Below are 25,182 nucleotides of genomic sequence, written 5' to 3'. Positions count from 1 at the left end.
CTTCGAGTTGTTTTTAAACCTGATGTGCCTCTAACTTCACCACACACCTTCACAGCAGAATTATGAAGTGTTCCTTGTTGGTCCTTCGAAGACAAAGACTGTCTGCACCACATAGGTAATAGAGCTAATGGCTCACATGACATCTCACTTCAAAACGTCAGAGACCCACAGACCATCAAAGTTTGCGTCATGGTTTAAAAGTTGGTTGCATTTTGAGTTTCTGAATATAAATCTTAAGAAGCTCAGATATTGTGCTACATGACTGCATGTACGACATATACATGGGCAGCACGTACCTTGTAAGCGATGCAGTTGAGAACCTTCATTGCCAGATCTGACACTTCAGGAAATGGATCAGCAGCGAGATGCAGCAGAACTCTCCAGATCTGAGTGTACACACTGTTGAAGGAAACGCCTAGAAAACACACGTGAAATAGTAAGCAAAGTTGCTGCAGAGACAGTCAAGGAGATATGGGACAGTGAGCATTGACGCACACTTCATTACGTGATACCAAGGCAGGGACCATTATCAAGTGTTTAATACAGTAAAGCTGAGTTGGAACAGTGTCAAAGGAGGGAAATTCTGTGGGGTGAACAGGGGAAGAAAAACAATTCCTGAGGGAAAGAAACATGAGAACAGAAAAAGGCACAAATATATGAAAAAAATGTGCACAGCAACAACAGACATCTATGGTGGAAAAGGCATGGCGAAATACATTTCAACACATATTTTCATTGCTCCTAGTGCATTTTTCCAGCTGGTATCAAGCAGTGCAACCAAAACTTGCCGGTTGTAAACAGAATAAATGCTAGGCTAAACGCTAAGCCACACTTGGCTGGGCTAGAATCGGCTCATCTAAACTAATACAATGTGGTCAAACCTACATGTATTTAGTCATTAACAAGATGATAACAAGACAATACAATTAACTTTAATTAATTTAGCAAAAACTCTTGGACTTGGACTCTCGTATGCCTTATTTTAGTGCAAGGGAGTTCTTATGATCTTATAGGTCATTTCTAGTGCTCGAGCTAACTTATTTTATGACAACCTGAGAAGAAAAAGTTGAATGTAATTAGATTGTATTAGAGGAGTTTAAAATAAAAATTAACATAAAACGAAACAATTTGCACGAAAAAAATAAACATTTAACAAAAATGGACAACACAATATACGTTATGAATTCATGTTAATCATACATAATTAAAAACAGAAAGATGAACATTAACATTAAGCCCTATGGGGGACATCATGGTACAGCCGGGACACGCTGGCTCCTGAATACATTGGACATCTCCTCAGTTCTCAAAACACGTCATTAAAGAGGTAAAAAAAACCAATGTGTATTCATATGAGTAAGCTCAAATCAATACTTGTGTTAACCATATGTTTCATTCACCTTCATTCACATACTCGTTTTTTGGAAGTGGTGAGCAGCAAATTTCACCTGATCAGATCCACAGTGATGAATGGGTTATATGAAGTGGATTTCGGTGCAATTATTTCTTATTGTATTTGTCAGCTTTTTTTTATCGAAAGAAGCTATTTTTTGCCTCTTGGTGACTAACTTCGTAGGGTCCAGATGTTTCTCAAAATTGTTTTAAACACAATGGCAGAGCCTAGAATTGCAGCCCAATCCCCCCCAAACAGACTGACATTGAAATGCACACTAAAGCAATCATCAAACAGCTGGAACCGTGCCCATCTGAAATTTTGTGTCATTACACATGAAAATCAAGATAATCCAAATTAGTACCTGCAGACAAACATCATTACAAACACCTGGACTGGGAGTCCAACAGAGCTGCTGGATAATCATTTCACACAATCTGGATTTGAACACCTGTCAGCTTTGGAGCAGGAAAGTCTCATCATCCTATTTCTGAGTCAACTTGCAGTCCCTCCCTCAACATCTGCAAACATACAGATGAGCTGGAAGAAATGCCTAGGAAATGACTGAGAAATTCAGAGAGACACAACCAAATATGAATATCAGGCTCAAACTGTTTATCAAAAGGATATGATTCACCCGCCACATCACATGCTCACCTTTCATATAAAGAGGATTTGGATGACGCAGGTGTAGGTGTGCGTGTGCCCAACATACAGAAGGCCCTGCTTCACGGACACAGTATACTCTGACTTAATCTTGTAGCTCACGGGAATCGTCATTGTAAAAGCCATTTTGAGGATTGGAAGTAAATGAGGTGGATGAACAAACAATTCATCGTCAATCAATTAACACATACCACACAAAAATGCTAAGTGAAAAAAAATCGAATGGAAAAATTACGAGCATTTTTTCTCATGTTCTCTAGCTTTACATCAAATCTTTTGTATATCTGTGGACTCAAGCCAATGATGCAGGTACATTAATCAGAAATGGATCCCGAGGTTTATACTGTTTCATACTTGTTAGTGGAGTACCATTCATCCGTCATAACTAATACAAACTCTGCTGTGGTGAACATGCAGTTTGGTTTCGCCGCCAAGTCCAGTACTACTTGTGAAAAAAAGACACTGTGTTTATAAATTTCAAGGTCAGGCTTTCCCATTTTTGTAACTTAAATTTGCAATGAGGATTTTTTTAAATTAATTTAGCTTAGAACAGGAATTTCTTTTTTGCGGTCGATAAGAATCTAACTGATTTTTGTTGGTTTCGTGTGGCGGCAAAAAGGATCTGGTTTATAACATTCAAAGACAGAAGGTATTTGAGTGAAATTCTTCGACGATGAGAATATTACAAACAGTGTGATGCCAAAAACATGACAGTAAGTACAGTAAGTGGATGCTGCCATGCAGTTGCTAAATGATGTGCATGGAAAGTAGAATCAGAAGAAATGCATATGTAAACTTGGACAATTTTATCAAACACACATCAAGGAATGCACTGCGTCTGAGGAACAGGGTGAGAGATTGGTGAGGGAAGCAGAACAGAGCGGAATTCTAGCCAGCGAGCTAAAGAGGTGATTAGGTTGTTGCCTCTGGGACCAAATGTAATTAGCAATGGTTAGCTCTCGGGCTAGCAGCCGCCGCAAAAAAGCCAGTGATTAATGTGGAAAACACTTTCTGTCTCATTGAAACGCCACACAACATTACAGCAGCACACAAATTACCACTGCAGCGCCACCACTTACTCCACACAAGGGACAGTAGTGGTGGGCATTAGTCACGGGCTGCGCCACTGTCTTGTCCTCGGGTGACTCGCTGTGTCGTTTGACGGGGTAAAATGGATGTACAGTAGTAAAGACATTAACTGTTGGGTGAATGAAGCTATTCCTCACTACTTTATGGGCCGCTCACGTCTGCCACATCGCATAAAGCATTTTTAACACCACACAGAGATTTGGCTGCTCAAAAAAGACCCAGGCATTTAATATATACTCAATATTTGAAGGCCGAAAGACAATTCCTTTTGGGGACAATTTTTAAACACTTCTCACATGGCATTAGAAAGCAGCTCCACGTTACGACCCATCTGATCTTCAAAACGGTCGCACTACAACACAGGTAATGTGAGAGACATAATACTACCTGTCGAATGTTGCTCTACTGACAGTGAAATAACACCCTGAGATGAGTTTAGAAAACGCACTATTTGAACTTCATATTTTTAAATAATAAAATGAAACAATTTCTATTCACGATTTAAAAAAATAAAAATAAAACGACTTTCGTCTTTCAGCATTTCCTGTCAGGGGTTTCCACAATAGGCCAATGACATACCCATGTTGTGCATCCTCCTTCATCACACATACAGGATATTCTTTTCATATCCTCTTTTATCACATAAATAATTCTCTTGGTTAAATTTCAAGTACCTGGAGTGCAACAAGGCAACTGATCAGATCTGCTTCCAAAGGGAACGTTATTCAGTTGAGAGCATAGCTACTGATACGGAACAGAAAAATTTGATACTTATTTTTTTAATTTATATGAAATAAATATTTATCTTACCCAAGGGCCTTAAGGGAGAGCCACTAACAATTGGTTTATTAAGTACTGCAGATAATATATATAATAATAATAATAATAATAATAATAATAATAATAATAATAATAATAATAATAATAATAACAATACTAATAATTATTATTATTATTATTATTATTATTATTATTATTATTATTATGGTGCTGTTTAGCATGACCTTTTACTGACCAATTCTGGGCAATATATAGTCAGTCTTCAACTCCTGTAAAAGACAGTTTGCCATGAAAACAGACACATATGGTCAGAAAATAAATATCCAACTCTGACATTTACACATGACAGAAACTTCCACCTGCTATGCAGCTGCATTCTACATCAGCTTGTCTACATCCCCACAGGGGTGATTAAAGAAATGACCGTGTGGATCCAGGATCTTGTTCTTTCGGTCATGACCCACAGCTCATGTCCATAGTTGAGGTTCGGGATGAAGATTTATTGGTAAATAGAGCGCCTTGCCTTTGGCTCAGCTCTCTCTCAGTGCAGTAGAGTGACTGCAATTACCGCCCCTGCTCAGCGATTCACCATACGTCTCTCACGCCCTCACTCGAGAACAAGACCCCACGATACTTAAACTTCTCCACTTGAGGTAAGAACACATTAATGAAGTCTACATTCAAATGCATCAGTGGAGCACCCGGCACGAAGAAAGTGGTTCTAAGACCACCTTCTCATGTGGTCCTCACCTGGCTTATATGCGGTCAACGATCAAAAAATGCCAAATCAGCCTTTTTTTCCACATACACCGTTTGACGTTGTTCAATGATGAAAACTATCTTGGGAAAAGACTAGGACAATAGCTCACACGCATCCTACCTGCATTGCTGTGGGACTACAAGTACAAGGTTTTCCTTTCAAACCCTGCTAAACTTAGGTGTAATTGAGTTGAGATGGAACAAACAGATATTTAAAGGCAGGAAGTGAAAACAAACAAGGTCTGAAAGACAATAAAGAGTGTTTGAACTCATGGAAATGACAAGTGAAACCTGCTAGCCTTTGAGCTCCATTTACTTTTTCCATTTCCCTTCTTGTCTCATTTAAATTTTGTTCAGTGAAACAAAAAGGCTGAGACCTGACCCGGCCTCTGGGAGACCACAAGACTTTCTGCAGCAAAACAAACAGGGAATCCCCAGTTTTACTTTTTCATGTGGCGGAAGGAAAGGTGGGGGAGTTAATGGCTTTCCTAGTATAGCACAGCAAAGGGGCTGTCAGGGACCATGGAGCAAGCTGCCAGTCAGGAGTGGGCCTGAAAGAGATGGGTGTGTGGGTTTGAGCACAGTTAGTACTAGGAAAAGCACTTTAATCACCTCGAGCGGCTTGCAGGTTTGGCCTCAGCGCCCCCACCTGACCTGCTGTCCTTCACACATCAGAAAACAGCTTTTACACGTCTGCTGTCCCTGGACAGAGACCATCCACAAATCTACTGTACCACGCTCTCCTTTCACTGATAGTTGAGAGTCAATGATAATTTAACAGAGCCTACTTTATGACATTTCTGTCTGAGCACAGCTATCCATGAATCAAATATTCACACCTAATTTATATAAATTACACTGTTGTTACAGTCCTATTGGAGCTTGGTGTCACCTTGAGTTCAGAACTTGCTACAATGTATTTATAGGTTGACTTGGTGGATGTTTATATTGTCTCTTTATTACAAGCAATTTTAATTTATTAAGTGTATTGAAGAGCAGAAACAAGTTCAAAGTCTTGTATGCTGTTGGCATACAGTGAGAGTGAAAAAAATCCAAGTAAAACAATTTGCCGTAATGCAATATTCGACTCATGACAATTCTGCATTACACTGGGTGAAGACACAAAACACAAGTCGATGTGAAAAAATTTCATGCAACATGTTGCGTGTCCAGATACTGCAGTCCCTGTTGGATACAGTGTAAACAATGTGAAGAAAGAAAAAAAAAAAAGATTAGTCAGATCAGGCCACTTATCTCCTTTGCTCCTTTTGAGGCGCACATGTTGTAGTTTGCCACTTTTTACAGTGTTTGTCATGAAACATGCATGTCAGAATCAAGTCATTAACTCCTAACCACAACAAGAAGAAGTGAAACACTAAACAAACTGCACCATCACATCAGTATCTGCAGACAGTCCACCCAGATGCCTTACTCATCAACCATGCCAACCCGAAAACTGTGTTTCCACACATCAACTTTCCAACACAAGGAAGCAACATTTAAGACAATGACTAAACCTGTGAATTTCTCTTCGGAGATCAATAAAGTATCTATCTATCTATCTATCTATCTATCTACCTTCCAGAGAGGAGCCTACAAGGCCCTTCCCCTCTCCCAACAGGGTGCCTCAGACCATTGTTATGCTAATGTAGCTGTGTGGCCAGAGGGGGCAGGAGAAGCACTCCAAGACTGTTTTGCCACCACAGACCTGAGCATGTTCAATCAAGCTGCCATCTACGACTCCACCACGGACATCCAGGAGTATACAGAGTCTGTCACCGGTGAACCCGGTGCTGGTGCTGACCCTGGACACACAGAAGGCCACGGGCCCAGACAACATACCTGGTCGCGTCCAATAATACTGACCCCCATCCCGATGAAGTGCTCGAGCGACAAGTCATCGCCACCGCAGGTCCTCTATACCCCTCTCTTTGGATCCCTTCCAGTTTGCATATCAGCCCAACCGCTCAACGGACAATGCCATCTCCACCGCCCCCCACTCTGCACTCACCCACCATGACCAAGGACTCATATGTCAGAATGCTGTTTGTAGACTACAGTTCGGCATTCAACACCATCATCCCCTTACAGCTCATAAATAAACATCTCAACATGCAAGTGGCTGGTGGACTTCCTGACAGGGAGACCACAGGCAGTTTGATCCAGCAGCAACACATCCAGCACCATCATCATGAACACATGGGCCCCACGAGGATGTGTTCTGAGCCCACTCCCCTTCACCGTACAGACCCACGTCTGCATCCCAGCGCACAGTTCCAACCTCCTCATCAAGTTTGCGGATGACACGACTGTGGTGAGTCTCATCAGCATCGCCTATGAGACCAAATACAGAAACAAGGTGAGCCGCCTTGCCTGCTGGTGCGCTGACAACAAGCTCTCCCTGAATGTGGACAAGAACAATTGTTGTGGCATGAGCATCAATGGCTCAGCAGTGAGGGGGGTGGGCAGTACTAAGTTCCTGGGAGTGCATTTTGCCGACGATCTCTCCTGGACCAGCAACACCTCATCACTGTGTAGTATGGAGCCTGCACCTCATCCTGTCGCAAGACTCTCCACCACACAGTAAGAACAGTCCTTGCAGGACATCTACAGCACCCGGAAAGCCGTCAGGATAATGAAAGACGCCACACACTCATCATACAACCTATCTGCTACCAACAGGAAGGAGGCTGCGACGTGGGCCCGAACCAGCAGACTGAGGGACAGCTTCATCCACCAGACCGCCAGGAAGCTGAACTCTCAACCACCGCTTACATTCCTAGTTGGACTTTAATTGTTTGCACTCTTGTTGTTAACTTGCACCATCATTAACTCGACACTTAGGTTTTTGTTGTTGTTTATGTTGTTTTATTGTTTATGTTGTATTGGTGGCTTAATGTTATACATGGTTTAATGTTGCATATGTCACCGCACGGTCCACTGTATGTAATGCATATGGCAGAATTGAGAATAAAAGCTACCTTACCTTATCTTACCTTACCAGGTGAGCAGTACTCTAAGGATTTTTGCCTGCCTGATATATTATAAATATCGTAACATAACACCCAGCATGCTTCAGCAGCTTTCAAGGATGAATGGTTTCAACAAGGATGGGAAAAGTGAAGGAGAACATTTTAATCTTATAAGAGAAATTTCTCGGGCGGGAGAAATCAGAAGGTAAAGACAAGATCACATGCCTGTGATCAATACATAGTATTTACAGGAATGGGACTACGCACACCATGAGCCTCTTGGGCATGTCCCTGAGATCAAAACTGGAGTGTGAGCACAAGCAGGAAGGAAAGATTTGCTGTGATCGATCAAAATGAGTTGTCTCCCTTCACGTAGAGCATTTTTATGGTCCCACTTCCCTTTAGCTGTGGCCCAAGAAATAAAACAACTTAGATGAAGGTTCCGTCACTTTCACCTGTTCCAAAAGTGAACTGTCAAAACGCACTGTAAGTAACTTTCAATTTTGTGGCTAGTAAGCACTTTGGGGACTCAGCAAAGCAGGGAGGCAAGACTGTATCACCATATGAACAATATTTACCAATGAGGGAGTTGAGCGAGGAGTAGGAGGAGACTCGTCTCATCTTGTCGATGGTTTCAAAAGACAGGATGTACTCATCATTGTCAGGGCTTCCTAAAGTGCTGCTGGCACTGCTGCTGGTGCTCAGGTTTCCTGGTGAGAAGGCTGCCGGTCCACCTGGAGAGTCAGGAAAGGCACTGATGAGGACAACAGGAACACTCCAATGATTTTTTTTGTTTTGTTTTTTTTGTCATTATAATCGCTCTCAGCTTAATTTAAAAAAGAAAAAACCAAAAGTTGTGTGAACAGTACATAAATAACATCACAGGTCATGTCAGACACACAGCGACTCCTGTGATCTCACAATTCTGTGTCGCATTGACTTCAGTGCACGAATCTGCCGGCTGAGATAAAGGAAAAGATATTGAAAGAAAATGGAAATGCTGTCAGCACCCGGTTTACAGACAGGTAAACACATTGGTTCCTCGCAGTGAGCACTACGCATATGAATGAGAGACAGCGTCAATGGCCCAGCTCATGATTTACTATGGGTGACAGGTGATAGCAGAGTGCAGGATTTTTTTTAACCTTTAGATCCACTTAGTAGACAAAGCCATCAGGGGTCTGGAAGTCCGAGTTCTGTCAGCTAGATAAACAAAACCCTTAAACCAACACTTGGAAGGTTTAACCCCCTTACAGTAATAACATCATGAGATCACAAATAAATTGTAATTTTTTGTTTTACATTTTAGCTCATTCAAACCTTCACAGAATTTCAATATTGTATTTCAAATTGAAGATTTATTTAACTTTTTTTGTTATTGAGTGAAACATCATAACGACAATGGTCATCTGTTCCGAAAGCACCGGAAGATCATAATATTATTATATTGTCATTATCATATTGTCACACACACATATATATATATATATATATATATATATATATATATATATATATATATATATATATATATATATATACACACACACACACACACACACACATTCCCAACTATTATCTGTCTGTTCATGCAAAATGAAATGTCACTAAAATAGATTATCTAAAAACCAATGCGAGATATTTAATCATGAATAATTAAAATAGAATACATCAACAAAAATTGTGGGACAGCAAGTGCCAGGTGAACCGGTTTCTTAGAATTCATTGTTCATAACTGTGTTGACATCATTTCCCGTTGCATTCCCAGGTCCACTCAGGCCACCATTCTGAGTTGTCTCAAATAAGTTTTTTATAAAAATGTCAGTGATGAGCGCCCAAGCCCGAGCTGAACACGGATGAGGAGTTTGATTTATCATCAAGAGTTAGGTGAACACTGCTCCATAAATCCAGGAGATGGACAAGAGTGAGTCCCTTCTGACATTTTCCAATAATCCAGGAATAAGCACAAGATGATGGGATGAAATACAAACTTTGTGATTGTCTCCAGCAGGTCAAGTTTCCTATGCTTAAAAGATGTTTCAGTTTCAGAGATGGTCATGAACAGCAGAACTTCTTCACTACTTCCAGCAATGTCCTAATGAAATCATTTCCCCCTTTGGTACAAGGAACAGTGCAGTCCGTTTTGTTAAATAAGATTGGAGCTCGTTGATTTTCTCAAAGAATGATCATGTTAAAGGTCATTTCTGATGAGTCATTTCCATTACATTTTTGCCAAATGCAAGCAGCAGCCGAAAGAAAGAGGTTTATGAACTACTGCAGAAAACAGCGATACACGATTTAACACGCAAGATGAGTAGCTGGTCGTTCGAATGACAAGCTCAGCCTTTGTAATATTATCAGAAATACAAATGACCATTACACAAATGATTCTGGAACTTCTCACCCGTAGCGCTTTACAACCAATTACTCCTCTGGCCAGGGGATGTGTGAAGAGCGGGTGATATAATTTCACCTCCGCTGGAAAAACCATCAGCAGCCTCAAGAGGTTCTTAATATTTCTTGGATTTACTCCAAGGACTCATTCACATCAACTGCACTACTGATAAAGCTACTTAGCCTGACGTGTTCGCACCAGATTGATTTTCTCCCTTCTTCTACATCATCTTCTACGCTGTTGCTCAAGCCTAACCTCCACCTCACTGTCTGAATCACTCTCTTTACCTTCTTCGCTGAGGTTGAGGTTCTGCAGGCTCTTGTTCAGGTTGCGGGCTGTTGTCACAGCTCGGATGTTGGTATAGGAGTTGACGGATCTCAAGCGGGGAATGGCGGGACTGTCCCTCACTGGGGTCAGGTTACCAGGCTCTGGTTATTGACAAAGAGGGATGAGGTTTATGATTAGCTTTCATTCAGACAATCATTCTCATCCTGTAATGAACAAGAGTTGGCATTGCCAGTTCACCAGTTCAGTGTAGATTTGCTGACAAGTTACCATTTAATCTGAGAAATGGTTCCTAGAAGTAAAAAGGTTCTTACACGGCGAAAGTCTCTCAAGTCATACAATGTGGTAATCGTATCACTGTCCAGGTGACCAAGACTTTACAGGTTCGCTTCATGTACCTGAAGTGTTTGCTGGGGAGGGTACCGAGTAGTTCTTCTCCTCCTCGATGAACTGAAGGGCAACGGTGCAGAAGTTGCTCTCATACTGGACCACCAGGTGGCTCAGAGCCACTACCAGCTCCTGTTAGACAGAGTCAGTTAAACACTGAGCCAATATACTGAGAACACACTGCTTCAATGAGCCACAAATTTGAATAGTCATCACTGGTTAACTGATTCAATGTAATGAAGCTGTTTATGTTTATTTATGTTTTAACTCAGTTTTGGCCTGTAAATGTATTGTCTTGCAAATATCAGTTATGAGTGTTTGGAAGACAATGTATGGTAAAGTGCATACAGTAAGGAGGAATTGAGTGCATCAGAGATAGTGCTATGGCAACATGGGACACGTGTATGTGTGCAGACTTGTACAGCTATACCTGTGGGGACCAATTGTTGGAAACATACCTTCTTATGGGGACCTGATGCAATACTTTTCCAGGTCTCCACAAGGATAACCCTCAGTTTGAGGATGAAAAGTTCAAAATAATTGAGTCATTATAATTGATATAAGTCATTATGATTGAGTCCTGGTTAATGTTAGCCATTTGTTTTGGATGGTTAAGTTTGGGGTGAGAGGCTGAAGTAAGCATGAAAGTCAGTGAAATGTCTCCCCAAACCTAAAAACATGACTGTGCATGTATACGGGTGTGTATGTTTGCACTTGTGAAGGTACAGGGGTATTTGCATGTACTGTCTGCTTGCACAGTTTACAATTGCATCAAAGCACATTACTATATGTGTTTATGACGTGGGATACATGTGGGTGTATTTATCCATGTTTTCTGGCAGAGTATTCTGACCTTGCGAACAACAGGACTGCCATCGTTGATGAGCTGAGCCAACATCATGGCCACATTGTGGTCAATAGTGGTGGAGTGGTCCGTCCTCTCAGCAGAGTTGCCCACAAAGGTCCCGAGGGCAAAGACAGCAGCACACCTGACCTGCATCAGCACGGACACACATCACTACAACTCCTAAATTCTGTTGTTCCATTGTAAAAGAAAACTCATTACTGGCTCCTCTCGCTTGGTTTCACCCAAACGTGCATTTGCGGGGTTGACACCAGAGATGACTGGATGAGCAAGACAGTACAGTGTGTGTGTGTGTGTGTGTGTGTGTGTGTGTGTGTGTGTGTGTGTGTGTGAGTGTGAGTGTGAGTGTGAGTGTGTGTGTGAGTGTGTGTGTGTGTGTGTGTGTGTGTGTGTGTGTGTGTGTGTGTGTGTGTGTACACTTCTATCTTTGTGAGAACCTGTATGTAAATGAGACGTACTTTGGTAAAAAAAGTCACATGGTTTATATGTCACTGAACAGCCACAAGAAGTTACATTATCGATGCTCATCTTGCACAAAACTGTGACATTTTATCGCAACACCGATGACATTTAAAAGATTATTTCCAGTAAATGAATGTCTGTTCACTGATCCGTATGTGTAACTGACCACACTGGTACAGCAGAAGCATTAATAAACACACCTGGAACACACATTTTTAGAACCATATGAAAGAACCATAAGCAAGAAAGACTTCACTTCACAAATCCCTTCCTCGGATTTCATGTGATAATGATGCCCCTCATCATATTCTACCAGCATTTATTCCCAGAGAATCTCACTAAAATGCATTAGCTGTAATTACAAAGACGCGGTCTATAAGGACCTGGGAAGGAAGCAGCCCGATCAATCACCATTCATCATCCCACAGCAGTATGGGAAAACAAACAATAAAGGCTAACTGATGTGCTGGCAGAAAAATGAGTAGACAAACAATACATTCACTTGCATCATTCATGCTGTAAGAACATGTATTTATTTGGGCCTAGAAGTGAGTGGTTACTTTTGAATTAATTGTTGAGTATGTGAGCAAAGTCAACTTTAGTTCAGGACAACGTTTCTGGACTTGCACGTGAGGATGAGTCACTATTTATACAGGCATTAATGAAGCATCAATATCCTAGTTGATTTTTGGTTGCCACAAAAAAAATGTGTGCAAGCATCATGTGCCTTTTGTGCTGCAGTACACGGTAGCAACCCCCTACCATTTCAGTGGATTGTCCTAACCTGATGAAAAATAGCCCCAGGATGACAAACAGCAGCAGTCAGTCCTGCGATTGATTGACGGCAGGTCTTTTTTTCTTTTTCTTCAGCTACACCGCTCAGACCATCTTACACATTACACATTTCAGTTAAAGCAATATGGCAGGAAGGTCAGCATTAAGGTTCATGTTTGAAGAAAAAAATAATTATCACAGTAATAAGCCAAATTTTGACATGCAAGATCTATATTTTATGTTTTTGGCAGAAAATACTTTCATTTGAGGCAAAGTTCAGTAATTAAACCTCTTACGTCTTTCCTATACCAGATGGCATGGAAAAAAGGCTCAGTTTGATCATTGATCACAGTGGAAATCACCAAATGTAGCGAACTTGGATTGCAACTTAAATGCTGGAGGACATACATTGAATTGGAGCACGCAAACTCAAACACGCTGGTTGAGCAGACTGCAATCATGAGATGGAAGGATGTATTCCACGCGCAGTATTTGTCAACATTAATTCAATGCAACGTAACAGGAACGTGGTATCTTAAAGGCCAGGCAAGTTAAATTGTGCCTTTTACAGTACTCCCTGAGTAAATGAAATCATAACCACCTTTGATTACATTTGCTCTGTCCGTCTGTTGAATGGACCCAACAGGCGACATGTAAAAGTAAACATGAGGAGAGTCTGAAACATCATCACCAGAACAGATGTCAGATCATAGAAAGCAGCAGGTTAGAGCATGAAACAGATGCGCGGTCGTGGTGTGCTTATGTGCAAGAAGGTACGTGTGAAAGCACAGGCAAAAGAAGGGCAAAATGTGTCGGGGTGAATTTGCAGGTGAACTCTGCCTGGAGGTCCCTTTGGCGTTCACCTTGTCAGGATGTTACCAGAACCAGAACTCAATTTAAATCTCTAGATCCACTGACAGATGTATTATTCTCTCCATTTTAGCATTGCCTTCCAATAATGCAAAGCTTATGAAGTTAAAAGTGAAGATTTCTTTTATGTTTTCTGTATTTCTAAATTGCACTTATTTAAATGCACGTGTCTTGCTAAGTACAAAGTGCATTTTTACCTCAGGGACGGGATCAGACAGTAACGTGTAGAGCTTCTCATGGGCGCTGTCCCGGACGCCACACCAGCGTGCTGGGTCAAAGTTCTGCCAGATTCGACCCAGGCAGATGGCCACCCACTGTCGGAGCAGAGGGTGAGGGTCCGACAGCTGCTCCAGACAGTTGGCAATGAGGTTGCCCTGCAGACAGGCCTCCTGGTGGGACCAGAGCGAGGATGAGCTGAACTGAGGCGTGAACTTACTTTAACATGACTGAAACTTTTTCAGAGATGAGCATGAATCGTATGGATGTGCTAATATTTTTAAACACAACATGAGAATTAGCTTCAAAACGAAACACTGTGTGTCTGGAGACCTCTAAAAAACTAGCTATAAATCAGCACTCAGATGTTGCCATAGAGGGAAGCCACAACTGAACTTTCAGGTCTATACACAAAATTTTATGGTTGACTTGACTGTGCATATTAGCTAAAAAACAAAAAAAATCTGGAAAAAACATAACAAAAAAGTGTCACCTTGGCCACAGACAACAGACTCATATTCAAAGAAATGAGACGTTTTTGATCGCTCTTAAGAAGAGGAAATCGAAACTTTCCATCATTGAAGTGACGCTTGACTAGTCATCACATCAGATATTGATGAAGACATAACAGGAAATTGGAAAAGAGATTCTTCTTCAAATTTAACAGTCAACAAGAGTCCAATTGAAAATCCTCCCTTAAGGAAGTGCTGTCAATACAGAGCAAAAAGCTAAATTGTTTGACTATTTGAAAATAAATGAATCTTGTACAAAATCTCTGTATTGGAAGTCATACAGTATAACACTAGTTTTTGTTCAGTAGCTGTCCTGTCCCTCTGTGTGATGGCAGCACTCGCGGCTAAAGTTACTGTGTTTCATTTGAATTGCTGTTAACCGACAATAATTACAATAGTTTGCATGCAGCTAGTCAGTTCATCATATATCTCACTTGGAAAATAAATAAATAAATAAATAAAATAATAATGTAGTTGAGTGTTCCACTACCACAGAATTGACTGTCTTAGCATGCAGCCTAACATGTAATTAAGTTAAACACAGAAAGACACTGGTGGTCTCCAAAAATACTGGATTCACAGGTCCCATTTAAGTATCAGAGTGGACTGATAATAGATTATCAGAGATCACACGGGTGACTGCAAGCGACAAAAGTGTCACGTATGTCCAGAAGAAGAACTGGTGACAGAGGAGTGATCCTCCTACGCAATAGCTCCTGACGGAAACTAATGAATTACTTGGTTGACTTCTTGATCCTGCAGGTCAGACAGAACAGAGACGAACCAAACACACTTAAACATACCTGTCCAGTAGTGTAGTTATTGACAATAACAGCCAAGATGAAGACGGCCATGGTTCGGTGTTCAGCCTGAAAGAAAGACTCAGTCAAGCTTCAGAAGTAAGATAAGGTAGATATACAGTATCTGACAGTTCCATGACAGAATTTCTTCACGACCAAATGTAGAAATGTCTTATTGAATAAATTAAATCTGTAAAATGAATGATGTGATTCATTTTCCAAAAGCCAACAGCACAGGATAACTGTCTTCAATATTCTTGTTTATGAAGTGAACTAATATGTGAAAATGTTCCTCACTGAACATCGAAACATTCTGATGATTCTCATACAACACCCTCAGCAAGGTTTAAGCTGATTTCTCATAAACACACACGCTTTACACGACCATTACCTTCAACATATCAAGACTGAGTACTTCAAAATCAAATTGCAGTAATGTAGTAGCATCTTTTCAATGGATATAAAAATGACATACAATTCCTGGAGGATTTCACTTTCATTTGTGGCCACATTGTTATCACTCACTGGCATGTAATTATCAGCTAACACGGACAGGAAGTATTTGTGTCCATTATCCTTCACCAGGTCAGCCTGACAGGACTGTGGAGAGAAGGAGAGGGGAAGAAAAGCTCAGTATGCATGCATAATTCCCATTGATATTATTATTTATTTTTTATCAATTCAGTCGCAACATAACAGAATAAACAAAAACATTCACTCACAAGTGATTGAGCTGAGGAAACAGGATCGCAGACAATAGTTTTTGGCGTGACTTATAATTGAAAAGGGTAACACAATATTATGACCAGCTGCTGAGTCAATATTTGATTCATAGTTGCATCAAGTGTTGGAAAAATCAGGAGGCCGTACAAGATATCATTGGTATTGTTGTTAAAATAAGATGTAATTTGATCAATTAGATGACAAAGACAATTGCAGGCGTTTGCCGACGACTGCACAGTGTTACCACCTGATAAGTGCCACAGTTTGGAGGCAGGCTATGGCATGACAACAAAGTGGTCGAAGTCAATAATCCTGTTTTGACCAACAGTGATAACTACTTTCTCGTGACTACTGTCTCTGCATGCGCATCCTCTTTCAGCATTATGCATTGAGTGAAGCATTTAAGCCGTGTGCCGTTTTATACTCAGATCTATGACACGATGGGAGGGAAAACACACATTTCAGTGCAGATATGAAGAAAAGCGCAAGCGACAGATTGATAGAGGTGGTGTGCTCAGAAAAAAAAAATCTATACGTCTGGTCTGAAGATCTCAGGTCATGATTTTTGACTTACACTGTCCACGGCTAAGATTTTGGCCCAGATGAAGACCAACAGCGGTCGCAGCTCTCGAGCTGAACTTTGAAGCAGCTTCAAGACATAAGGGAAGATCCCCACTGACAAAGCCTGCAAACAGACCGGCACAAAAACGCATACATACAGTTTAGTGTTTCTGTGTTTTCTCCTTTCACATTTTCTTTGACCTACTTTCTGTGACAATTAACTGCCCTTAAGCACCTTTGAAATAACGATCATAGACTTTCTTGCCAAGGAGGTTATACTATCGACAAAATTGATTTGTCTGTAAGTCTGTATTTAAAAGAAACTTGAAAAGTAACGGACAGATTAAGTTGTTTCTGGAAATATGTGAAATGAGTGAAATGACTCCATATTGACTTGACATTGGAATATCCGGTGTTGCAGAATCAAAGAAGAAGCAAATCATTGAGGATGGGAATGGTAAACTTTGATCTGGCGAAGGAGTACATTCTAAATTCTGTTCACGGCCTGCAAATGTAAGCGATGCTCGGAAAAGCATTCTGAAAGCAATTCTATCTGGTTGGTATGATAACCGCTCATTACAAACAGTACCTTGATGAGTTTAACATACCAGACTCACAGCCCATGGTCCAAGGTCTAGGAAGTTTCCAAGCAGGTCCAGAGCTCGTAGCCGATGCACTTGGCTGAGCAGAACCTGAGGGAGCACAAGATTCAGTGGTAAGGAATCCAGCGGACAGGTGGCACACACCCTCTGTGTGTGTGCGTGTGTTTAAGCTCATTTATCGTAGTGAGGCGTAATTATGGGGAAAACACCTTCTTGTGGGGACCTTATGCCTTTGTGGGGCCCTTTTGCAAGAAACCACAATGTCAAGCCTGAACTTGAGGATGAAGTCTTGAATAAAACAAGGTCATAATTAGGCTTAAGTTTGGTTCAGAGTCCTGGTTAGCCATTTGTTTTGTATGGTTAGGAGAAACTGAGGAAAGCATTATGGCGATGAGCGATCCCCACAAAGACAGTGCAACAAACCTGAATGTGTACCTGCCTGTGTCCATGAAATCCTTTTTGCTGCCCTTCCCCGTTGTTATTTGCTGATATTAGAGGCATGTATGCCTTAAAAACGAAGAGGCTGCGTGCATGTGCGTGTGTGTACAGCATGTGTGCTACTTGAACAATAAGAACCCGTGATGTGGGCTGAACACCGGATCCACCTTCAGGAGACTGCCTCAGAGTGTGTGTGGGAACAAGCATATGGACACACTCACTACTGTGTATAATTAGCACACAACAGGACTTAACCCCGGCGAGCGTGACTATAAATGAACAGTAGGAGGCAGAGGGAAGACCTGATCTGTGCCGAGTGAGTGAGTGAGTGAGTGAGTGAGTGAGTGAGTGAGTGAGTGAGTGAGTGAGTGAGTGAGTGAGTGAGTGAGTCATTGTGTGAGTGAGTGAGTGAGTGAGTGAGTGAGTGAGTGAGTCACTGTGTGAGCGAGTGAGTCATTGTGTGAGCGAGTGAGTGAGTGAGTGAGTCATTGTGTGAGCGAGTGAGCGTGAAAGCGAGTGAGCGAGTGAGACAGACTGAAAGCGCAAATGAAGAATGGCAGCCGGGTGAGTGACATTGTTAGTTAATAGTCAGTGAGAGATTGGTGAGAGTGAGTTTTGACAAGAGAGAGAGTTCAAATGACAAGTGTGAGACCTGATTTGTCTAGCTAAAACACTGTCAATCCTCACTGGCTGTTGTTATGGAAACTCAGCCTCCTGTTTGTCCTCCTCCTACTACCTCCACCACTGACTTCACATACTCCCATTTCTTTTGCATCTATCAATGAGGGCAGATTATAAATTGACACTGAGCCGTAAATCCTTTCAGAATACGCCGGCTTTTAAACTTGACTTTTATGCCAACGCATGTTCAGAAGAGTATGAAACCTGTTCATGTGATGCTCGACCACATCCATGAGCAGACTGGTCTTGGGATATTTTATTTAATCCACAATGTAACATGTAATTTTAAAAGCTGCTAAAGTGCCTCACCATCCTCCAGGAACCACAGCACATGTTGTCCATGCTGTGTTTCCTATCACTTTGCCTCTTCCTCCCTGTTAACATGACCTGACACCAGTGCTGTACAGATGTGCTAGGGCTCACACATTGCTGAGTGAGCAGGAAATTACCATTCAATACAGTGTACTACCACTCTGTGATACATAAAATGAATATAAAGGCGCAAGTGTGCGACAGTGCAGGCAGTTAGTCGAGATGAGGAGAACATGATTGACTGATGACCTTTGCATGATCGAGCAACGTTGATGCTTTGAGAGGATAGAATTAAAAATAATAATAACAATTATGGCAATTTAGTTTATTTCGTTTTATTTTTTTTCCAGAAGAGTTTAGTTTCATTTAATTAAATAATGTGTTCTATAATCCATATGAGTTGCTATCAACAAAGCAAGACAGAAGATCAGATAGTTATTCACTGCTGCTAACTTGTGCATGTAAAGATTTATTTTTGTTGTCAAAATACTTGGTAGCAATAATAGAAATAGAAAATTGTGGGGAGACAAAATCAGAGTAATTTATTATGTAAATCCACAAAAGAAAAATTCACATTCACCACAAAGGTCAATGTCCAGAGGAAACCAAAATGTTTCACTTTATTTCAAAGCAGAAAATATTATATCCAGTAATATTCTACCTTATTGGCAAATATTTATTTATTTAATTTATTTTTGTAATTCCAGGAATTACAAGGCATATTTCAGATTCTGAAATTCTCAAATCATGTTCTGCCGGGTAAAAAACATCAATGTATGCATGTTTAGATTCATAAAAAGTCAGAGCATGAACCGGTAAAAGCCATCAGATGAGAGAAAAGAGCCATTTGGAAATTGCAGCGCAGGCATGTCTTCTCAAAGATAGGAGCTGACCGCCAGCCGATCATTGTGTCGTCTCAAGAGATGGCTGCTTTCGATTTTATGTGTTCCAATGAATTATTAATATAATTTTTTAACAAGCTGAATGACAGTGACATCTCACTAACCATGACATGGGATTTACATTTCCCAATTAAGGTTAATAACTTTAAAATACCTTTGTTTCTCTAGAGAACAAAGAAATCCAAAAAAGTCAAAAGTCAAATGAAACCCAGCAGAATATAAGCCTAGCCACCACTCTTTACATTTGGTCTGCAGTGTCAATCTGACAGACTTCAGTTGAGTGTCATATTTTTAAATGTATTCCAATATAATAAACTCTAGCCAATGGAATTAACAGCTAGCGAGACCCTCATTCAGTCTTTGTTTTAATGATCCAAGTCACACATGCCCATATTCTTATTAAGGTTGTATATGTGTGTGTATCTGTGCGAGTCAGATTGTGGGTGCCTATTTAAATCTGTTACCTGCAGCACAATTGGGAGCTGCTCTGGAGGGTTTCGGTTCTCCACACCCATTGTCAGCCACACCTGAAACGCCGTCAACTGCTCTGCAAAGAATGGACTGTGCTGTGGGCACAAAAAAGTACATAAATATATACAAAGAAAAACAAAAATCACAGAACAAAATCTACTGTGAATAACATCTGCATCACAATGTCTGTAACTATTCTTTTTTTGCCACAGGTTCTGGCTATGGTTCAAGGTGCTGTAGCTCAAGTGTAGTAAAGTGGATCACCGGTTGGAAACTGAATGGACCTCCTTCTGTGTGAGTAAATGGTGAGCTTGAAAACGGGTCATGGGCGAAAAAGGGTGCATGCATGTAAGGCTTGGGCCATCATTATTGAAACATATCCGATTGATTCACAGTAGCCATTGGAGTAGGGTGCAATGTAAACCAAGCACAGGTTCTGAAAAAAATGGAATGATTTTGTGTTCCTCCATCATGTAGCTAGAGTGACACCCCTTGCTCTCCAGTTTTAGCTACAGACGGTTTCAGCTGCACTTCAAACCCAGCATCCAGCTCTTTAAGCAAGAGCTGCATCCCACCTTAACACTCACTGAGCAAAAATAATGTTTGTATTTCGCCAAAAGGTGAGAGGTTTTCATGCCTGGTGCATGGCGTTACAAAATGTCTAATCTGTGTGTTGGTGTAGAAACACTTGTTGATAACAGTAGCGACTGATTAGTCAACCCATCCTCACTCCCATGGTGTAATATATTGATATTGATTGGGAAAGAGGACTTTTCTGTCGTACACTAACAAAAAAGGCAGCCTTCACCATAAAATGTTATGAAAAGGGGTTTCAATGGACTGAAAGAACGGTTTCCTTCAGTCACGTTACAGGCGTGGTGGCGTGGATCATGTGTTGCAGTGAGCGTACGTTGAGCACGCGCGGGCACATTGTGCGAGGGGAGACACATTTTATTCCACAGAAATCCAAGCGTGGGTATAGATCCCCCTGTCATGGAGAGCGAAGAGCACCACACGTAGGAATGCATTATTGCACAAGACAAGCAGCACACGCCAAGGTGCAGGAATGCTCAAGAGTGGTGTGCATCGCGGGAAGACACTGAAAAGACTGTCAGATGTCAGTTACCGTTTATAACCCCTTACTTGGCTCTACTCCGTGTCACCATGATTAAAATGCACGGCCGTTTGATGGCCTTTAAATAATAATCTGACACCTTAGAAATGTAGAATGAGTCTAATACCATGTCCAGTCTGTTTTTTTTTTGTTTTGTTTTGTTTTGTTTACAGTGAAATAATCAAAGAACCCATCCGTAACAGATAATGTCAACTCACCATTGACATCTGAGGTATAATATAATAACAGTTTGCTAAAGCGCATTGCTTTTCCGCAGTCACTACAAAGACATGTGCATGTAACTAAATCTACAACACAGATAATGTTCATTGTACCATAGCATATGAAGCAGTTCACCAGCTGTATGAATAAAAATGTATCAGTCATTGACCGAAACGCCGCTAACAAAAGCGCTAACAACGTTAGCCCCACATTGAGAGAATTGGAGTAGCCGAGAAAATAATTCACCAACACCGGTGGAGGTACAGAGTGTGTCCTAGCTGTCACGTGACATTTCGTAAAAACCTTTTAATGAGAGAATGAAACCTCAAATGAAGGATGGAACTGTTTGCTACACGTAAAACATTAGCAAAAGACAACATTTGTCAAGCAGGTCCTTTGCCAAGCACATGTCCATTCAACTTCCTGGTCATGATGATTGGCTAACATGTACAGCTTATTACTTTTATTTCCTAATGCACAAAATTCAAAATGTACATCTCAGAAGAGAACTGCACACCATAGAGGATGCATTTATTAATCTATAGCGAAAAATTGTGCATCAATGAATGCGCTTCTCACTATACAGAACGTGGCCGGGCTACTTCCTGGTCTGAAGACAATGTGGTGCATATCAGCCAATCACAGTCGTTGGATATATGCTTGGCAAATGATCTTTTCGTCTTTTGCAATAAATGTTTTGCATCAATGTGTTTAATGTTCACATACATTTAATGACTGTTTTATCATGAATGTTGAATGTTATGATTAGTTACTTTGACAAAATAACTAGAATTCTTCTTCTTTTTTTCTCATAACAGAGAACTCCTATTTGAATGTGAGCATTTCAGCATGTTCTATTTAATGTTCATATATAGCAGGAGAATTTACAGTTCCAAACACTCACAATAACATAAAGTCAGAGTACTATGAAACCGTGAACTATGAAAGTACTTTTTAGTGATTTGTGTTAAATTATATGTATTGAGAAGTTTTGATGGTGAAACTGGATCCGGGCTCCCCTGTTTTTCCACCAGCGCCACTGATTGATAACTTTACTAAGTGTGGAAATTATGTCTGTTTTGTATGTGTGAATAACAACGTGTGTCAATGTGTGAAAAAGAGTGAGGAGGTATGTGTTGAGTTGACTGCATATGGTACAGCTTTATCTGTGTGGGAATATAGTGAAGAGCAAAGAAGATGAACTGTTCAGTGCATAAATGGAAATTTCCAGACCAACATAGTCAGACAGGAGAAACACCGGAATGAGTCCCGGGCGATTCAATTACAGTGGTGGTAAGTGATTCTGCACCAAGGTGGGAGGACCTGCTCATTGAGGAAGAGTAACGCCTGTGCCAGTCCACTAAGTGTTCTTACTGCAACACAAACATCCTGTCGGCCTCGTCAACACGATTTTTTTCTTCTTCCATTGACTGCTGTGAAAATACCGGGTATAGCTAAATAATAATAATAATAATAATAATAATAATAATAATAATAATAATAATAATAATGTATTATATTATAATTATATTACATTGTATAATATTATAATAATAATAGCTCAACCTGCTAAATTGGTGTCGTAAGATGTGGTCGCACTCCGAGGCGTGACATCTTATTCCACATTCACCACTTACTGTCCTTCATGTCTTCATTGTTGGACAAGCCTGTGGTCTTCTGGTTTTGTCACACAACATATTAAGACATTGTTTGATTCCAGTGAGTCACGCGTATTGACATAGCCCCTTCAGAACCAGCGGAGCTATGGCATGATGTGCTCAGACAATGTATATGACTTGATAAAACATGCTAGCTAGCAAATGGGATATTTTCATGGCAATAACAATGACGTATTTGAGACAAATGACACCCCAAAATGTGATTGACATCATCATAATAAGTCATAATAAATTAGATGGTAGTTGGGGAGAAATAGTAGCAACACATTCCCATTAAGCAGGAGCAGGTCCTCTTTAGCAGTGCATTCATGTTGGCACCACAGAAAAAGAGACAGAAAGCACAGTCTCAGTGTAGCAAGAACGAGCAAGTATGGAACTATCAAGCACTCTTGGTTTCCATTCAGAATTAAGTAGTAAATTTGCCAATGTCTAACCATTTTCCATCAGAATTAAATTAGATTTAGTTTGCTAAAATATAAATAAAAAAGAAAAAAAGACTCGGTTGGTCTTCAGGCATCATCAATTCTACTGCCCACATGAAATGCTGTGCCTGTGCACTCAGCACCTTCATAACAGTTCCAGCCATGTCAGTAAACAAAGTGATACACACAGCAAAGAGCAGCCACTGGTTTGTCACTGACTCTTAATTTGACACTCAAACCAAAAGGTTATTACAGCAGACATTTTACAGCTTTGGTCACGGGGAACACAAGCTTGTCGGGTGCGAGTGACCAGTAACAGAGTGAGATTAAATGAGATATACTGTAGCTCGTGTTGGTGTGAGTGTGTGTCAGCATATACAAGATAAACGACATCCATCACCTTCAAAAAACAGCAAAATCTAAAAACAGACTGACAGGACAGACATGACAGCATAATCCATTTTGTAAACAGTCTCCACTTTGAGCCTCTCATGGACAAAAAAGAGGAATTAATCGTTACCAACAGCGCTCACCAAAAAGAGCTCACTAGCACTAATCATGTGTGTAAAGATAGTAGATCTGACATTCAAGTTATTGTTCAAGTTATTGTTCAAGGTACTGCTTGTTTGATTTTTGCACTGTTGGTCTGTGGACTGTTAGCTCTCTATAAGGCCTCCCTCACACACTTACTCTGAAGGCAGTACCCTCCTCAATGATGGTCGGCAGCTGAGAGAGGCATATGTCCACAGCAAGGTCCCATGCTTGCCTGAAGATAAAAACATTGCAATTATGCTTCTGAAAAAAGACCCAGAACATGTTGATGAAAACAACATTATGGCAAGTACAGCATTGGATCAATACTTCATCCTTGGTGGCAGCTTTTAAACCACCCTCACTACCCTTTTTCTCGCTATTCATTCTCCCGTATGCACCTCGTCTTACTCCCAGCCGGCGGTCCTGCAGAGGGCGGCGAGGAGTCTTTAATCTGCTTCTAAGCACCAGTGCTCTCACATGGACATCATATCTAATTCATGGAGTTATGTAACTCACTTCAAACCTTCCCGCAGCTTTGGTGCTCGACTCTCCCTTTCTACGGGTGAAAGAAATGTAGCTAGAGGCTCATTTGTGCAGTTTGCCCCTCACACGGCAAGAGCAGTCAAAACATTTAAGTAGTGTGTCACTGAGCAATAACATAGTTCAGTTTTCCACGTTGAAGTGGACCAGAAATCTTGAAGTTCTTTGTTTTTTTTTCTAAAGCAAACAGCCTTCTGCAGTTTTCATTTATTTCAGTTTAGGACATTCGACTCACATTAAAAACAGTTTGAAGTCACAGTTCACAAACAAAAAGTAGCCACAGAATGTGCCATTGATGTTTTTTTTATATATTGCTGTCAACCTTTTATGAGTTGTTCTTTCAGATGACTTTTGCCCTTGCAAACAACACTTTTAATTGAAAATAACTAAATCAAAAGTAATTAAAAATCTACTTTTTTTATAAATGCTCCTTTGGTACTTCTGCAAACAAATATTTCATTTGACAGTTCAGGAGAACAACATAATGAGTCAGTGACTTCCAGTTGTGCTGGAGGAAAGCCATCCCTCCCAATGCACCTCAAGTGAAAACTTGGATCTTTTTCTTCTTTTTTTCTTTTTATTTGTTTTTTGACGATAACATGTCACTTTATTGCGCTAAATGTATATGTTTTGTAAATGAATAGCACTGATTCCATAGCTTTTGGGCATTTGGACTCAACTGTAGGCAACCTGAGAACCTTTCTCAGAGTCGAGGTTTTGAGGTAAGACTAAGATATACCTCATTCACAATGAGTA

The 25,182-nt window shown here is 40.7% G+C and overlaps 1 protein-coding gene across 4 annotated transcripts in view; it reads right to left on the bottom strand.

Moving 5' to 3' along the window:
- LOC128753886 (regulatory-associated protein of mTOR) overlaps window positions 1–25,182 on the bottom strand; it is a 125,331-nt gene that overhangs the window by 33,621 nt on the left and 66,528 nt on the right. For all 4 annotated transcript variants that reach the window (XM_053856050.1, XM_053856052.1, XM_053856051.1 and 1 more), the window contains exons 11-22: window positions 24,043–24,118; window positions 19,909–20,010; window positions 17,118–17,201; window positions 16,523–16,633; window positions 15,751–15,825; window positions 15,229–15,294; window positions 13,895–14,086; window positions 11,580–11,720; window positions 10,738–10,858; window positions 10,342–10,482; window positions 8,238–8,393; window positions 297–415 (exon numbers count right to left, since the gene is read on the bottom strand). In XM_053856050.1, the coding sequence (XP_053712025.1) occupies window positions 297–415; window positions 8,238–8,393; window positions 10,342–10,482; window positions 10,738–10,858; window positions 11,580–11,720; window positions 13,895–14,086; window positions 15,229–15,294; window positions 15,751–15,825; window positions 16,523–16,633; window positions 17,118–17,201; window positions 19,909–20,010; window positions 24,043–24,118 (1,384 nt within the window). The remainder of the gene's footprint in view (window positions 1–296; window positions 416–8,237; window positions 8,394–10,341; window positions 10,483–10,737; window positions 10,859–11,579; window positions 11,721–13,894; window positions 14,087–15,228; window positions 15,295–15,750; window positions 15,826–16,522; window positions 16,634–17,117; window positions 17,202–19,908; window positions 20,011–24,042; window positions 24,119–25,182) is intronic.

This window comes from Synchiropus splendidus, chromosome 2 (genome assembly GCF_027744825.2).
Source record: "Synchiropus splendidus isolate RoL2022-P1 chromosome 2, RoL_Sspl_1.0, whole genome shotgun sequence".
Taxonomy (NCBI): domain Eukaryota; kingdom Metazoa; phylum Chordata; class Actinopteri; order Syngnathiformes; family Callionymidae; genus Synchiropus; species Synchiropus splendidus.
Note: the sequence above shows the minus strand (reverse complement) of the source record. Positions and strands in the feature narration are given on the sequence as shown.